Raw genomic sequence first — 17,605 nt, 5'->3', positions numbered from 1 at the left:
CCCTGGGCAACCCATTCCAATGCCTGAGTATTTCTGAGAAGAAGTGTATCAATATTATGAAAATATGAAGCCATCGGTTCATACACTGCCTTATGATAATATTGCATATTGATTATAGCAGTATTATGATATTAATAAATATGAAATGTACTTCTATTATTGCATTAAATTTCTATTTTCAACATAGCATATCACAGTTTGATATTGTTATGAGAAATAAGGAAGGTCAAGGTCAAGTCGAAGTTCTTTGCATGGGATCCCGTACTTTGAAGGCAATTAAATTATTCCAGCTGTATCATGTAAGACCGAGCACATGCTATGGCATCAGTTAAAAGGGAGTAAATTCTGGTTGCCCGTCTGCTCTTTTGGTGTTGCCCATGGCACTACGAGCCGTGCCTAGCAGTGTGCTCCAGGCAGACACCGGACCTGATAACCCACTAATAACCTAACTGCGAGGTGACAGTGCTTGTGTCCAGGGCAGGGCTACGAAGCTGGTGAAGGGCCTGGCTCACAAGTCCTGTGAGGAGCGGCTGAGGGGGCTGGGGTTGTTTGGTCTGGGGAAGAGGAGGCTCAGGGGAGACCTCATTGCTCTCTACAGGTACCTGAAAGGAAGGTGTGGGGAGCTGGGGGTCAGCCTCTTCTCACAGATAACTAGTGATAGGACCAGAGGGAATGGCCTCAAGTTGTGCCGGGGGAGGTTCAGGCTGGAAATGAGGAGACATTTCTTCTCAGAAAGAGCGGTCAGGCACTGGGACGGGTTGCCCAGGGGGGTGGTGGAGTCACCGTGGGTGACACTGGTGGTAGGGGGATGGCTGGACCAGATGATCTTGAAGGTCTTTTCCAGCCTTAGTGATTCCGTGATCGCTGTGATCAGTGCCCCACAAACACGCCTTCCCAGAGCAGGGCGAGCTGTGGCGGCGCTGCTCGGCGCCGGCTTCTCCTCCTCCGCCCCGCCAGAGGGCGGCCCTGCGGCGGCGGGCAGGGCCGGGCCGGGCCGGGCCGTGCCGTGAGGGAGCGGGCGGCGGCCATGGCCGTGCTGCTGGAGACCACGGTGGGCGACCTGGTCATCGACCTCTACACGGAGGAGCGGCCCCGCGGTACGAGCGCGGCCGGGGGCGGCTTCGCGTCGGCGAACGGGCCCGGGGGGCGCCGGCTCCGTGGGCACGGCCCGGCCCGGCCCGGCCGCCTCAGGCCTCCGCGGGCGGCTCGGCGGTGTGCGCCTCCGGGGCTGCGGGACGGAGGTCTGCCTGGTAGCGGCATGTTCGTTACCCACGGGGGGCACAGAAACGGGGCCGTCCCGGGGCGTTGGAAATGGGGCAGCCGGGGTCTGCCTTCCCCGGGGGGGTGGGGGAAAGGTTGGCTGCCGAGAGCATCTCTGACAGCTGGTAGGTCCTAACAGGTCTGCCCCAAAAGCAGCTTCGTACGCGCTGAATCCGTTACACCCGTACTTATTATATCCACGATCCTCTTCAGTAAACGTCAGTATGATTTCTTACAGCTTGTCTGAATTTTCTGAAGCTCTGCAAAATCAAGTACTACAACTATTGTCTTATTTACAATGTACAGGTGAGTATTCTCAGTTCTCTCTCTATATTTTATCTTGGCTTAAGTTCACAAATACAACAACAACATCTTGTGTGTTCTGCTTTGTGACAGAGGGACTTTATTATACAAACTGGTGACCCCATGGGAACCGGCCGTGGAGGCGAGTCTGTATTTTGGTAAGTAAAACACGTTTGTGCTGCTTCACCAACAGAGAAGTCGTATGGGAGCAAAGGGTCCCGCTTAGGTTGTCTTCAGCTCTTTCGAGGCATAATCACTGATGGGAAGAAAAAATATTGGTGCATAGGCTTCTTCAGCTATTATAGCCAAATACTTTTTAAATTCTTACACTGTCCTCAACCACTGAGATGTTTTTTCTGGACAGTATTCTATCTCTGACCTTAGAAATAAAGCTATAATAGGTTGTATGTAAATTTCTGCTTATTTAAAAGTGAGCAAACAACTAGGTTTGGTTTTGTGGGATGAGTATCATAACTAACTGCCGCATAGAAGGCACAGTCATTAGCAGTTTGTTACTACTTTTATTTTTGTAACAAAATATATTTAATTGAGCAAGAGGGGAACACAGAGGCTATGCTTGATTTCCTGTGAGCAAGAAAGCAATAGTGTTGCCCTAAAAATTGACTTGTTGAAAATGTTAGCGGTCATAAACATAGAAGTTGAAGAAGTTCAAACAGTAAGGTGGAACTTAGCAAAGTGCGTATGTTCTGTACGTTTCCTTTAAAATTGATATTAAAAATAGAATTAAAATTGCATAGTAGAACTAAAAACCCGGGGTGCTGAGGAGCATGGTATACAGAGATAAATAGCTCAGTTTGAACAGAACCAGTGTTGCTAGACCAATGTTGATGTTTGTAAGTCTGGTCTGTCAGAGCCTTTAAAATAGAAAACCTTGATGTGGAACTGTTGTGATCCTGGAAGCGGTTTAATTGTGCTAAGCAAATGCAAATCTTACGTGCTTGCCAGACCTGACCTGTCTCTGCACATGAGTAGATCAAGTTCATTTTCACATTCTTTTCTATTATAGGGATTGTTTTGGTCTTCTGAGGCCCGGTAGTATGGCAGATACAGAAGGAGAGTGGGATAAGAGATTGGCAGATACTGCTCTGCTGCTAGCATGGGGAGTGGCAATATTTCATTTCCACCTGTTCATTACTGCTGAAATCCACAGAATTGGGCTTTCTGTTCTTGCTACCTAGGAAACTGATGCAGGCAAACTTTGACTTGAGTCTTCTCTTCATAAAGACCTACAACAGTTTATCAAAATAAGTTCAAACACAACATTGTTCCTTATATGTGGGCAAAACTGTGTATTGACCATGCCTCTGTCAATTATGGAGTAAGGTAAAAATCAGGGACAGACTTTAAAAATTAAAAATGTTTTGATGATTTGCTGTATTCTGTATATCTTAAATTACTGCGTACAGTCCTGTATATATGATGAACTTAGTTTACACACAGATATGGTGGCTTTCTGTTTGTCTTGAAGGAGAAACTGAAAGCATAAATTGCTACAATTTTAAAGTGTTGGCTTAATTTTTCTGATGGAACCTTCTTATCAAAATACGTACTCCCTTCAGGCCCTAGAAAAATACTGTATGCTGCACTAAAAAACACAAACAAGCTGTCACAAAAAAAAAAATCTCTGTGAAATGCTTCAGAGAAAAGTCTGTTATCTGTAATATAAAGTGAACTGTATAACTGTACTGGTACATAAAAATGTGCGCATTGCGCCAATGTAAAAAAAAAAAAGTTTCATTTACTGTTTTATGGCATTTTTAAATCTCACTTTTTAATATCTGTTTGCTTTATAACATATAACATATTTTCCATGTATTTTCAGTCAACTGTATGGTGATCAAGCCAGATTTTTTGAGGCAGAAAAAGTGCCGAGAATTAAGCACAAGAAAAAAGGAACCGTGTCAATGGTGAACAATGGCAGTGATCAGCACGGATCACAGGTCAGTATGCAGAGTTGGGAAGTCTTGGTGCACGTCTCAGTAAGAAAAATGAAAATTCCTTGAATTTGCAAAAAGGGCATAACAACAATGATGTCATCTCAAGAGCATCATCTTGTAATATGGTCAAAAGGCATGTACAAAAAGGGCCATAGATAAGTACTTTTCATGGTGTTCCAGGTGCAAATAGGCATTTGATTACGGAGAAGAAAGAGGTTGAGATGCTCTGATTCAAATCCTGTCCTAGCTCAAATTTATAAATTTTGTTAGAATTCAGTCCCCTTTATTTTTTTTTTTGTTTATTCATTTTTGTTGATACTTTTATGTAATTTTGCAAATCTTACAGAGTAAGATTAAGCAAGAACAAATCCTGTAGTTAGATGGACTTGTAAAGCGGAGAACTTGGTTTTCAGAATAATCTTAAAACTTTCCAATTATAACTTCATCTTAGTTTGGAAACTGAAATCACAGCTTTCTCTGTATGATTACATTAAAGTGTGCATTACGACAATGTAAATGTATAGCTTTATCTGAGTGCAAGTTTTATTTCTTCCCACACCAAAAAAATTATTATAAAACAGTTTCTGAAATTGATGTTGTTCCCTGTTCAAGTGCACAAAGCTTTTTCTATAGGTATATTTAAAGCTCTAATCTCATAGAACTATACTATTTCTGAATAATTATTTTAGATGCATTGTCACTTTTATGTATTAAAATGCCTTACTTGAAATATCCATACATTTGAATTAATTTTTTTTCATGAAGAAAGAGCAACTTAAAAAAAAACACCTATGGTTTTATTACAGCTAGAACTTGTTATAATATACGGAGTTAATTTTCCTGCTTTCTAAGTATAAAATTGTTGGTAGGTGTTTTTTTAGGAAGAAGCAATGGCATTTGTATTTACATTTAAGAATGAAGTCAGGAAGAGGCTTTTTTTTTTTTTTTTTCCACCTGGATTCCAGTGAGAGTTTTATCTCTCCTAAGGTAAAACTGAAGCCCTCATTTTTTTCCATTTACTGTTACTGATTTTGTATCTTTTTTTTGTAGTTTCTTATTACAACAGGGGAAAACCTGGATTACCTCGATGGTGTGCATACAGTATTTGGAGAAGTGACTGAAGGCATGGATGTATTGAAGACAATTAATGAAACCTTTGTGGATAAGGATTTTATCCCATATCAAGATATCAGGTGTGACTGCATTTAACTTCCCGTTTTGGAGGATTATACTATAATTAACACATCTATCTTTTTGGAAACTAAATCGATAGGGCAATGTTAGGTGACTTGTACATGGTATCTAAAATACTCTTTTATTGCAGTATTATTGGTAAAATGCTGTATGATTCTGCCTTTACAGGAATTTGAATTTCTTCTCAAAGTAACGTAGTATTTATTATGGAAGTCTGTCGTGAGTTGATATGAGCTGTAAGCCAGAAATCTGAGCGTTTGTGTAGGCATGTGTTTTCAGATGGACTCCATATCTTCATGGAGTCTTTAAGAGCTATGTGAACTTGCAGGAACAGGGATGGAATTGTTGTCCTGCCTGAACCGTAAGACAATTTGAGCAAAATAATTGGTGTAGTTGCTCTAAGGAGTTTTGTTCCATTTGTATGATTCTTTTAATAGTGATTTCTAGATTTAAGTAGTACAAGGAATTAGATGGCAGCAAAAAAGTGCAACATTACTTGATATTAGACTTTACTAGGCTATGTATTGGTCTGGAAAGAGTAAATGAGAAAATAAGCAGCTACTACAATAAGAAAAATTATAAGAAAATGTGCACCTACCTTGCCTTTATAAAAGCATTGATTCTAGTATTTACAGGTATGCAGGATGTTTGGCTTTTTATGGTGTAACTGAGAATCAGCAGGGCTGCTTTCCTATTACTGGGGTAAAGAGAGTTTTATTTGCTTGTGGCTGATTCTGGTCTTGATGTTGTTTTCTATTAGGATTAATCATACAGTAATTTTAGATGATCCCTTTGATGATCCACCTGGCTTGTCTATTCCTGATCGCTCACCAGAACCTACTAAGGAACAGCTAGATGTGAGTATTTGTGATAGCTTCTTGGGGAAAGTTGGAAGAAAGAATTTAGTAAATAGATCCCTGTTAGTCGCAGAGTTAGCAGAGACTGGTCAAAATAAGAACCTGTCCTTAATACTTTGTGAAAGTATTGGGGGGTGGCCAAGTGGAAGGCAGAAGGCATCCAAGTAAGATTCGGAAAATGAGAGTATGTTTTGGCCATGGATTGCTATTAACTAGTTTTTCCCTTCAATTTTTTTCAGAGTGGCAGAATAGGAGCAGATGAAGAAATTGATGACTTGAAAGGACGGTCTGCAGATGAAATAGAAGAAGTTCAGGCAGAAAAAGAAGCGAAAACTCGTGCCATTCTTCTGGAGATGGTGAACATCTTTTTGTATTTACCTTTACCTGAAGAGATGAAAAATTTAGTGTACTAACATCTCTGACAGCACATTGTGTGCTTAAGATCTTTTCTGGAATCTGTTTCTTACTTGTGTTACTTTGCTTCTTCCTGTTACGACACTAATGTACATTTACCTTTTTATTAGCATATTAAGTAAAAGGTGGAGATAAATTGTTTGTGTATCTATCACTAGTCTTTTATTCAGGTTTCGTAAAGAAGTGCTGCAATTCAACAGGAGGTGGTGTGTGTATTTGTGTTTTCCTCTGGAACTTAGGTTGCTGGCTCTAATGAGGGAATTTTGATCAGAGATTGCAAACATCAAGGTTGTGCATACTGTAAGCAAGTGTTGTCTCCTAGTAAGCATGAATGCTGCCTCCCTTCCATCTATCTGAACAAAGTTGTGTAATTGTCATCCTTATCAAGTAGGGCGAACTGAAATTTAGGATAGTTGTTGCCAGACTTCAAGGCAGTTTGAGTTTGTCTTAGGTACAGATAGAAACTGAAGAATGGATCCAGTCCATTCTATTTTTGAAACAGAGTGGCTCTAAAAGTACACTTTCACCATTTATTCTAAAAAGGAAAGAAAAGAGTGATGCTTTTCATCAATTAGAACTGAGTATTGTTAAGTTATGAACAGGGAAAGCAAGGTGGGAAATTATTTATGACTTTCCTGAAATCCCAGTGGTGGAATCGCAAATACATTAATTGTTTCTAGGTTCTTTAGAAAATACTCTTATTGTGACATTGAGTGAGAAAAACACTGTGTTCGTTTTTAATTTTGTGATAGGAATGTGTCTGAAATCATCCACAAGATGTGTTGCCAGTGTGCTTGTGGCAGTAAAATATAGAGAACTTCAGGCAGAAGTGATGAAGGTCTGTTTCTGTATCCCACAGGTGGGAGACTTACCAGATGCAGAAGTCAAGCCACCAGAAAACGTGCTGTTTGTTTGTAAACTGAATCCCGTGACCACGGATGAAGACCTAGAGATAATATTTTCACGATTTGGTCCAATTAAAAGGTAATTATTATAATGTTAAGAAGAGAACCTTCTTTGTTGAAACTGAACTTTACACCCATCAGTCTATTTAGGTTTGACTGTTAAGTAGTATTCTGGTGTCTCTGGAGATCAAAAAGACAGTGAAGTGAAACCTACTTTACTACAGCTCTCTATCGTATACCCTCAGATCATCTTTTTTCTGGCTAAGAGTACAAGCCAGCATAGTTTGTAGAGGAATTTGCCTTACCTCGTTTCTGTTTTCTCAGCTTTTTTCTGTTCTTTTGTTTTCACCTCAAGATGAGAGGAACAGAACTGCATACAGTATTAAAGAAGTTACAGAGTTAGAGTGGCACAGTAGTATTCCCCACTTTGCTCTCAACACCTTTTCTAATTATTCCTAGAGCTGTAAATGCTTTATAACCTGTACTTTTATCAAATAGGTCATTTCACAAAAAAAATTCTTACAGATTTTAGAATCTTACTCTTTAGTGCTAATTGCCAACTCAGAGCCTTTTTCACAGTGCAGTTAGGATCCCCCCACCCATGCTCATCCTCTTGCATTTATCTATGTTGAATATCATTTGCTCTTTTGTTATTCAGTTGAACTCCTAGGAACTTTGCATTTTTTTTTTCAGTCTTTATTTTTATCATCTTTAACAATTTAGTATCCTTAGCAAACTCCATGGGTGACCTCCTTGCTTCCTCAATGAGAACTGACTATTTACTTATTATTTTTTATTATTAAATTTAAATTAAATTTTATTAAATAAATAAATTATTATTATTATTAATATTATATTACCCTGCCTTGCACATTTTTATCAATACGAAGATCTTTCTTATGCCATTACTGCTTAATTTCACTAAAACCCTTTGGTGCAGGAGTTTCTTAGAATTTCCAGAGGGATTTCAAAGTGGCTCACTGTCTTGCATAGGCATGTTGACCCTTTCAAAGAACTTTAGTTAGGTTTATTCAGATGGTCTTGGGTAGGTCCTATTTATTCAGATGCCCACTAAGTCAGTTCTGTGCCAAGTTTCTACAAGTTTGTGCAGTAGTGGCAACAGGCACGCAGATCTGCAGTCTACCAGATCTTTCACTACACTCCGTAGTGTGTGTGCGTGTGTCTGATACTGTGTTCGCCATCCTTACAACTGGAGCAGATCTACTGGATATCGTAGAGATCTTTTACACCTTTTCTTTTCCTCTATCAGTTTGTTTAATAAACTCTTTTGCAGACCTTCCACTTTCAGATAGATCTGATGAATAATTCAACAAGAGAAGTGTTCTTGCATAAGACAGTCCTACCTTCCTCTTAATTAGTGGCTGCTGCAAAGAATTCACACAGCTTGTCTGAACACTCAGTTTCTCCCCCCCTTTTTTTTTGTCTTGATCATCTTTTGAATTGTGTATCAAATCCTAATATGTCAACTGCTCAGTGTGCTTAAAGGAGGTTCAAGTCTCACACGAATACCATGTTTACTGCACTTGTTGCCTGTTTGACTTCCTTCAACATATTGTAGTCAGAATTCTGATTCTGTATATGAGTATACTGTAATTATTCACATTTTACTTCTACTGATACAATACTTCAGGCTTTGTATTTTTCCCCAGTGAACTGCCTGATAAGATTGGCTGCTAGCAATGTGCCTGCTAAGAAGAGAAATTTGCCTGTTTAAACTTTCCTTAAATTATTGTAAAAGCAGAACGTGAGGTTTATTGTCTCTTACTGGTGAAAGGCAAAAACTCAGTCACAAGCAGTACTGTTGGAAAAGAATTTTGTTTCATTAATCCAATAGTTCTACAGTTCTGTCCCTAGTTCTACAATACAATCCCTAGTTCTACAGTTCATCCATAGCTTACAATTCAAGTTAAGGACTTGTGAACTAAGTGTAATAATTACTTACTTCAGTAATATCACATGCACTTTTCCTGTGCAGCAACACCCATGTCAGTAAGGGTCTCAGAATCAAGTGTTAAAATACCTTTGAGGTCTGTTTTTCTGTTTCTTTTATTTTTTTTAAAACTGTTACTCTCCCTTTTAAGCAATACTTACCTGTCCTATGGGTCTTGCTCTGAGAGCACTGACATGTTAATTTCATGCCAATTTTTCAGCTGTGAAGTGATTCGAGACTGGAAGACTGGTGAATCTCTTTGTTACGCTTTCATTGAATTTGAGAAGGTATGTTTTTTAGTTGTGTTGGATGTAGATTCTGCTTACCAAAGTGTATTTTCAGTATACTACCACTAAAGGAGAACAGTGAAATCTTCAAGTGTGGGGTAGGTAACGTTTTCTATTACTGACTAAGTTGCAGAAGTTGTAGGTCCTAAATCAGTCAAAAATCTTTATTCAGCCAAACGATACGAATATGTCCTTAGCTGGTCTTGAAACCAGTGGGTTTAGAGCAGGACCATGTTTTTCTGAGTACATTAGGACTTTCAAACAGTTAGGAAGAGTAAAAGAAGGGAATGCCAGCAGAAAATGGAGGAGTGCTGTATAGAGAGAGGAGGGAGTATGAAAGAAGGTGGATAGGTGTCTACACTACTGTGCTACAGTAATTCCTGGGGTTGTAAATGGTGTTACCTTTATCAACATGCTGCTCTTAACAGTGTGATTGCTAGTAAAAGTTCTCTTGATGGTGCATAGCTTCTTGCTAGAGACTTTCTGATAGCCTTGCTAATCTGTGAGGAAAACTGGAAAACACTGGAAAAGCAAGAACACGTTCCTTTAGCCTATTGTGTACTTAAAATGGAACTTCTGTGAGTTGCTGTTGTCCCTGGCAAATTTTTAAAGAGATGAAATGAAAAAAATGTAATTTAAAATGTTTACATTGGGACAAAGCATAACTATTTCTTTTGAAATAACACAATGCACAAACTGTTGTGGTTTACGCAATTCTAAAAAAAAAAAGCATATGAGACGTGTTCATTGGGAAATGTACACCACTGAGCAGTTGAGTTTGTGTTTGAGCTCTTTGGTGAATACTCCTTTGATATAATCATGACTCAAAAATTTCTGGAAACGTTAATATCAGGAGGAAGACTGTGAGAAAGCCTATTTCAAAATGGACAACGTGCTAATAGATGACAGACGGATACATGTGGATTTTAGCCAATCTGTTGCAAAGATTAAGTGGAAAGGAAAAGGTAAGTACACGTGATTTTTGACCCTCGCAATTGAATAAGCCATGACTTCTAAACTATAAGTATTTATGTAAAGAGAAGCAATTGTTAAGAGCTTAAATCATCTCATCTTCCAGGATGTAAATTTTCCTGGCAATATAGTGCGATAGAGCAACAAGGTTTCTAGCTCTTCTCTTCGCTACTGCTACATGTACTGGCTAGATCAGAAACAAAAAAATTGCATTACCATGGATTGCCTTTCAACAGATATGTTTTTGCAGGTAAATCATATGTTCCTATATCAAGCTTTAAAAGTGGTGCCTTTGAAGGTGCTTATCAGCAACATTAATATGGCAGTACCTTGTTGCTTTCTAGTTCCATTATTCACTGTATGACAGTTGGGTGTACGCAAGAAAAAGTGAACATTCAGGCCAGGGCTTTCCTCTCTTCATCTCCTCTATATCAAGCAGACTGTATAGCTTGTATGTTTAAAAAACAAAACAGTTTCAGATGTTTGAGGATATTTGGGGCTATTTCTGACCCGGCCAGTTAATCTTGCAGTTTCAAGCATGACCGGGCGATGGCAGCATGTTGCCATAGCATAGCACATCGGTCTGTGAGCTGCTGTTGCCAACTGAATGGGTGGAAAATGAGATTGGTGATGCCCCTCTTAAGACATAATGATTTTTTGATAGCTTAGGAATTCAGGTGGAGAGCTGTAGCTGTCTCAGAGGTTTCCCTTTGTGCATCCCAGAGCAAAAGGTCATTTAATAGTGAGAATAGTCATAGGCTTTTACAGTAACAGTAGTGTATCATAAGACCTGTAATCAAAGAGGGACTAAACCAGTTACTAAACCCTGCTTTGTGATCCTGTTCGTGCTTTGTCTCTACTGGATGTGATTGAGGAGAAAGCCATAATTTGTTTAATGAGATCTGCAAGCAAGAGAAGCACAGAATCATGACTTGCCCTACCCTTTTCTACTCTGTTATCCAGATGTTAATGTTGTTCTTGGAACTGTATGAATCCCTGTAGGGTTGGGAAGATCCCTTGATTGCTTTTTTAGTTGCAGTGAGTTGAATATATTTTTCTGTCGACAGGTGGGCAGTATACCAAGGATGATTTCAAAGAATATGAAAAGGAACGTGACAGGCCTTCAAAATTTGCTCTGAAAGAGAAGGTGAAACCAAAGCAGGAGTATCCTTTTCCGGTCAAATGTATTTTTTGCACCAAGTAGAGTTTATGAAAACAGTCTGGAAAAGACTTCTTGTTCTTAAAGCTTGCCAAATGTATATTTTTGCTGCAGCTTCACATAACCATCTGGTGTTTGAGATGGAATTAAACATTTTGCCTTTTTCATTTAATGACGAAGGTGAATTTAATCAAATCAGAATACGCTGTGTGCAGGTAAATAATGTTCCCAGTGTAAAGCCGTGGAGTGACATAAGGCATAACAGAGTTTTAAGGAGTTTCACTTGGGACCTGCTGCATCTGGAATGAGAAAATAGTAGTAAGTAAATCATGTTCTGCAATCCTACTTTGCTTGTGGTGAGCATGAGAGAACAGAAAGCTGTAACTTTTTCAGAGATCTGTAGGTAGGAGGAAAAAAAAGAGAGAAAACTGGGACCTGGCTGTACTGTTTGAATAGGGCAGAATTCAGTCATTTTAACACAGCTGATTATTTCAATACCTGTGTGCCTTCATAAACCACTGTCTGATAAACTGGGGTTTGTTTGCTTCATGAACTTCTGTGTTCTGATATTTATTGATATTAAGTAATAAATATGCCCTTAACCAATACTATCAGTGCCAAGTACGACCTTGTGCTAGAGGAGGAAGAAGAAGAGTCTCAAACAAGTCAGTCGTACCTGGCTAAAAAACAAAAGAAGAAAAAGCATCACCACTCTGAAGATGAAGAGGATGACAAGTGGACCAAAAAACACAAGGTGCTCACCTCTTCTTGCATGAATGATTTAACTTGATACCAGTTTATTTTCCTAGTAAGGGTAAGCCAGGAAAAAGAAGTCTGATTTTGAACTGAAGACCTGGTGTGCAAAGTCCCATAAAATACAGCAGTTGTAAATGTACAGAAGGCTGATGTCAGTGCCTGATTGTGAAAGAGGTTTCCCAAATCTTTCTGGACTTTCGAAGCTTGGCATGTCTGAATGGCTTTTTGCCAAAACGTCCTGAAGAGGCAGTGTAGCCTCTCATAAAGTAGGAGATCTTCAGCACTTTGAACCTGTTGTTCACATGTTCCCAGTCATAAACCAGAAGTTAATGATATTTCATGAATGCAATCTATTTTTTATTTTCTTGCCAGAAGTGCGTGTTGGCTTGCTCCCATGTGGAATCAGAAACACTGTCTCTTTGAATTGTCTGTTTATTTTTTTCTTAATTGTTTTGGAAATATTTGCGCGACATCTCTGTGCGGGTTTACTTGCATCTGTACAGCGCTGTAGGACTCGGGCTGTGAAGGAGATTGCCAGAAGACAGCAGTTCTGTCATTTGTTCATTCCACTGCAGCCTGTTCAGTCAGCACTTTCACGTTTCTGTGAACCTGAGGTAGTCAAGATGTTGATGTTTCATGGAAACTGAATGCCTGTAATATCAAGTGCAGAGGTAACTGCTGTTGAAATTTGAGCATTAAGGAGAAATGAGCTAAGTAGGAAAAAAAATATCAATATCTACTGAGTAGAATAGAACAGAATAGTTCAGTTGGAAGGGACCTTCAAAGGTCATCTAGTCCAACTGAGTATGTATTCAGTCCAATTTAGAAAATCAGTAAAGCGACTTGAGCACGGCCGTTTCCAGATGAAATTTGCAGGCAGCTTAGCTGACAAATCCCGCTTAGAACATACAAACTGCCTGTTGTTGTTGTTGTTGTTGTTTTTTCTTCAATTTATAATTTGGTCATAATCTGGGCAGCTCATAAAAGAACCAGGGAGGGGGGCATGTTCCTGAGGCGGAGACTGTTCAGTGTGAATACTGAGGCCAGCACAAAGCGTAACAGCACGGAAACTTTTCTGTTGAATGGTAGCATTTTTAGTACAGGCAAGCGAGGTGTTTTCCCTTAACCCCATTTTGGAAATAGGTGAAGCCTTTGAGGTAAAAACTTTAAAACAAAACAGCAGTTAACTTTCCACAATCAATTGCCAAAGACCACAGTGACCGTGTTTCATAGATAAGCTTCCATCCTGAGCCCTTAGTAAGTCAGAGATTTTAATTGAGAGAGAGCAGAGTCTTATAATAGGAAGTTCTGGCAACTGAAACTGCAGTTGGTGCTACCAGCTTCAGCTATGACTGAAGGGAAGGGGGTTTTATTTTCTGAATAGTTTCCATGATGTTGAGTTGTTTTTCTGTTCTCTTGCTTTTTCTTTTTCCTTTTTTTTTTTTTTTAGTGTAGTTTGACTCATCCCTTTTCTTAGTCTGACACCAATTTCCTGAATCTTCAGTCTCTGTGTTGAAGTTTTAAGAATATATTTTTGAACCTTGTGCTGTTGGCTTGATTCCAGAGGGCTGAAGAGGTAGGGTGCTGTGGCTTGCTTTCAGTAGGTAACAGGATGTGGGTCTGGAGCAAGAGGCTGCACCACTGTGTGGGTTTGTGGATAGGATTTGGCACAGCGTTTTGATTGCTTCTGCTTGAGATCTGTATTATGACTTATTATGACTGTGTTCCCTTCCCAGTTTTCTATGTGTCTTTTCTGGTTGCTTGGATTGTTTATTTTTTAAAATAACTGGTTCTGTGGAGGAGCATAGCCTAACCAGTGGGTTTTTGTTAGAATAGGGTCTTCCAGACTTTCAGATTTCTGCAGTTCATGGTTTTAGCAACAATATATTGATCTTTCCATTTTTAATCTTCTGCTCTTACTACTTATTGGACGTTGATTAGGTTTGATCAAAATCTCCCTGCTGAAATGGCTGTCTCTATTTGTTTGCTCCTTTTAACCTGTAATTAGTGTGCTTAATGTCTGTAGAGATGGCGTATCTTTATTCTGCTTTTGTGATCCTGGTATTTCAAGCTGATTTACGTTCAAGTGCTGCTTGGCAAGTAACTACTTTTGGCAGAGTCAGCAGTGAACTTCCAGAGCAGTTTCTTCCCCTCTTTTAATAATTCTTTCCTCGTGTGTTCACCAGCACAGTGCTGGATTAAGAAATGGGGTGATTGTCACTCATTTGTTGACTGGTAAGAGGCAGTGATCCTGGATTGAGAAATCTGGGCTTCAGCAGTAAGAAAGAGTCTGTTTTTAAATAGTAATGTTCTTCTGCTTCCAATGGGAAAACAGCATTTTTCTGACTTGGACAGAGCATAAAAGATTCAATTTCAAATACCGTTAGTATTTTTAGTAACTTAGCATTTTAAAAATGTGACCCTTCCCTGTGCCAAAGACTTCAAAAAGGTAGAATCTTGCATAAGGGGAAATATAACTAAATTTTTTTGAGAACAAAGATGCAATTTATCTTAATTACTATAAATGACTTAAATGACTGTATTGTTTGTCTCGACTGTGATCATATTAGCTACTATGACAACCTTTTTGTGGCACTCACAGCTTCAGACATGCCCCGTATACCTTTACATTAAATGCTTCTGCAAAGATCATTGTGCTTATCTGGTGCCATTCCCCTGTGGCTTTTTTTAATCCTTTCAGCAAGTCAGTCTTTTCTGTGACGTTCAGTGCAGGCAATTTGTCATTACTTTCAAGTCTTCACTAGCCTTTTCCCTGCCCTGACTTGCAAATGAGGATTTCTGCTTCTGGCTGGCCAATAGCCCGTCTCTGGTGTTGGCTTTGTAGATGTTCTTTGTAGATGTTCTGCTGAGCGCTGTTCTGGGTTTCTCCTGTTCCTCCTCGTGCTCTCTGTCAGCAGCAAACCCCCTGAAGGCAGCAGCACACCAAGCCCACCATCTGTTTTACTGGGCAATGTTTTTGTCTTGTTGTTCTGTTCTACTCCACTGCTGGAGTGTCCACACTCTGGCGGGTACTCAGTTCCTGCCACAGAGAGACCTGGAACCTGGCTTCTTCTCCAAACGTGGAGACCAAGGCTTTCAGGTTCACTAGTAATATATTGGGTAAGAGTTGCTCTTTAAAATAGGGAAATCTGCCCCTCATTCTGAAGATGAATGGACAAAGCTCTTATAAACAGCTTATAAATATTAAAAGCAACACTCCTTTTTGGTTGATTCAGATTTTAAAATCTGTACTGAAATAGAGTTCAACAGTAAAGATGTGGAATAATGTTGGCCATCAATGAGATTACTGTGCTCAGCAACAGCAGAAATTTTTGGTTACGTAGATAAAGATCAAATCTGTGATTATTTATGTACATGTTGCTTTCTGTAACTGATGTCTTTCAGTGTTATCTATGTAATTCTAAAGGCAGTGTTTGCTCTTGGGAGTTTGCTCTGGGAATCACCCTGGTCACTGCCTTTCTGGATAAAAGCTCTGCTTAGAGTAGGGTTTTCACTATTTTGAAAAATAAATAAAACTTGTGTGATCATAAATGTGGTTTGGGTTTTAGCCACACACTGGTGAACGTTACTGCCGTGAGCATTTAGAAAAGTTTAGAGTTTTGAAAAATGAAAATTGTATCTGAAACTAAGAAATACTATATGCAGACCTTTTCCATAGTTCATAAAGATCTGTGTTTACTAGTGTTGTTATTAAAGCCCCACTAAAAATGGTGTCAACCTACTAGAGCATACGTTGATACTAAACTTGTGATCATGCTTTCAAATCAAGTGTCCACCACTTTCTCAATAGCAAGTTGTATTTATATATTCCTGCAGGTTTCTGAGGCCCCCTCTTGTGTTTTGTGTCTCCCTGTATATCTTCGTTGAATAGTAAGAACAAAATAGTTCCTAGCAGTGCTTAAAAACGCCAGCAGGAGTTCACATGTTAAAATTCAGTGCTGTTTATTAAGAAAACCTTTTTGAGTGGACTGAGTGACTTTACAGGGGAAATGGCATCTTTCTAAAGGATCTTGGTTTTTTTGAAACTGCTCTGGCCTGACTGAGTGTTGGTGTCACCACCTAGTCGTTCTAGCCTGTACCGTGTCATCACCTACTAGTGTCACATTTCACAGTGTGAGTAATTCAGCCACCTTTCCTTCATTCACTAATACGCTGTCTCAGTGGTTTCGTACCATCCACCTATCCTGCAGCAAGCAAAGCAGGTGTCCTGCTGGCAGCCACGCTCCTTTGGTACATAACATTTATCTCCAGAGCAAATCCCTCCTGTGCTCTGAACCTGCTAGGCAGGGCCCTCTGTGACGCTATGCAGAAAGCCAGGGAAATCCAATATTTCCTCATTTCTGCCTACCTGGATTTGCAGTGGTTTTTCAGAGAGTATTTGGTGTCTGTGCTCAGACACCACGGCCACATGCAATACATACTTGGTCTCTCCTTTTTTAGGCCATTTAAAACTAAATAGACTCGTACCCCATAGAGTTTATTCTGTGTGTGTGTGTGTATGTAGTTTGGGTCTTCGAAGCAGTGGTGTTCATTGTTCTGAAGCCCATAACTTAGGCCATTAAGGCCATATTTCAGGCAGGTCTTAGAAAGTGGTTTGCATCTTCACGGCACTGGAATGCCTGCGGGGCTTGAACCAAAACTGATCAAACTCTTCAATTGCTTATGTAAGAAGTCAAATCCAAAACTGCCTCAGAAGCTGCTGTGATGCCTATGAACAGATTGAGAATATCCGTCTGAGTTGGATCCTTAGTATCACCAGCTTTTGCTCGAGACCCTTAGGAAATACAAGAAGTAGTAGTCTGGCAGGCAGGCTTTTTTCCCTACTGACAAAAGCTGTGGATGTGTCTTGATACAGTTACAGTTTTATTTATGGTGAGTTACCCTTTGCAAATAATCACAGATGTGAATGTTTCAGGTAGTGCCAGCCTTAGACAGCTGAGGAACCATGCTTGGCTCTTCCTAGTTCTCCTCGTGCCTTTGCAGTTTTCCTCTTCTGTCTGTAACTGTGTATGCATCTGATTCCTTTAACAGGATTCTGATCGGAAACATGAAGGAGAGCGCTACAGAGAGAAGACAAAGAGTGAGAAGAAAGACAGGCATCGGAGCCGCAGCCGATCTCAGGAAAGAGGCACCAGTTACAGCAAGCATAAAGACAAATACAGAGAAGATGTCCGACTAAGAGACTGGGATAAAAAGGCAGACAGAAGCAGAAGTCCAAAGAAATCAAAAGACAAAGAGAGGTCCAAGTACAGATGATAGAGGAGAAAAAGAGAAGGGAACTAAAAATGTTTTCTTCCTGCATTTCCACCATTGCTGCCATATGACTGTGCAGGTACTGGTTGAAAGCAGCTATGTTCTGTCGGTGGTTTGGCCTTATGATTCTGTGAATTCCCGGTGTATGACTTGGAGTAAGGCTGGATTCCCAAAAGCTTGTTTCAATAAAGTATTTCACATTAGTGGAATGATTTGAGTCTCCGATAAGGAATGTTGTCTAAAGCTTTTTGGAAATGTAAGCATGTGCTCTCAAGTGAATTGCCCACTGTGAAGAGATTTGCAGCACTTGCCTCC

General features: G+C 39.8%; 1 protein-coding gene across 1 annotated transcript; it reads left to right on the top strand.

Moving 5' to 3' along the window:
• Positions 1–941: 941 nt before the first annotated feature.
• Positions 942–17,502, top strand: PPIL4 (peptidylprolyl isomerase like 4). The gene is made up of 13 exons (XM_048076979.2): positions 942–1,097; positions 1,499–1,566; positions 1,657–1,721; positions 3,407–3,524; positions 4,572–4,714; positions 5,476–5,572; positions 5,812–5,928; positions 6,846–6,970; positions 9,063–9,129; positions 9,983–10,094; positions 11,169–11,265; positions 11,876–12,014; positions 17,069–17,502. Exons 1-13 carry the CDS (start codon positions 1,028–1,030, stop codon positions 17,291–17,293), a joined length of 1,443 nt encoding a protein of 480 aa, XP_047932936.1. The 5' UTR covers positions 942–1,027; the 3' UTR covers positions 17,294–17,502.
• The last annotated feature ends 103 nt before the right edge of the window (positions 17,503–17,605 follow it).

Source organism: Anser cygnoides, chromosome 3, assembly GCF_040182565.1.
Source record: "Anser cygnoides isolate HZ-2024a breed goose chromosome 3, Taihu_goose_T2T_genome, whole genome shotgun sequence".
NCBI classification, from domain to species: Eukaryota; Metazoa; Chordata; class Aves; order Anseriformes; family Anatidae; genus Anser; species Anser cygnoides.
The sequence above is the reverse complement of the archived record's forward strand: the minus strand, read 5'-3'. Positions and strand labels throughout refer to the sequence as shown.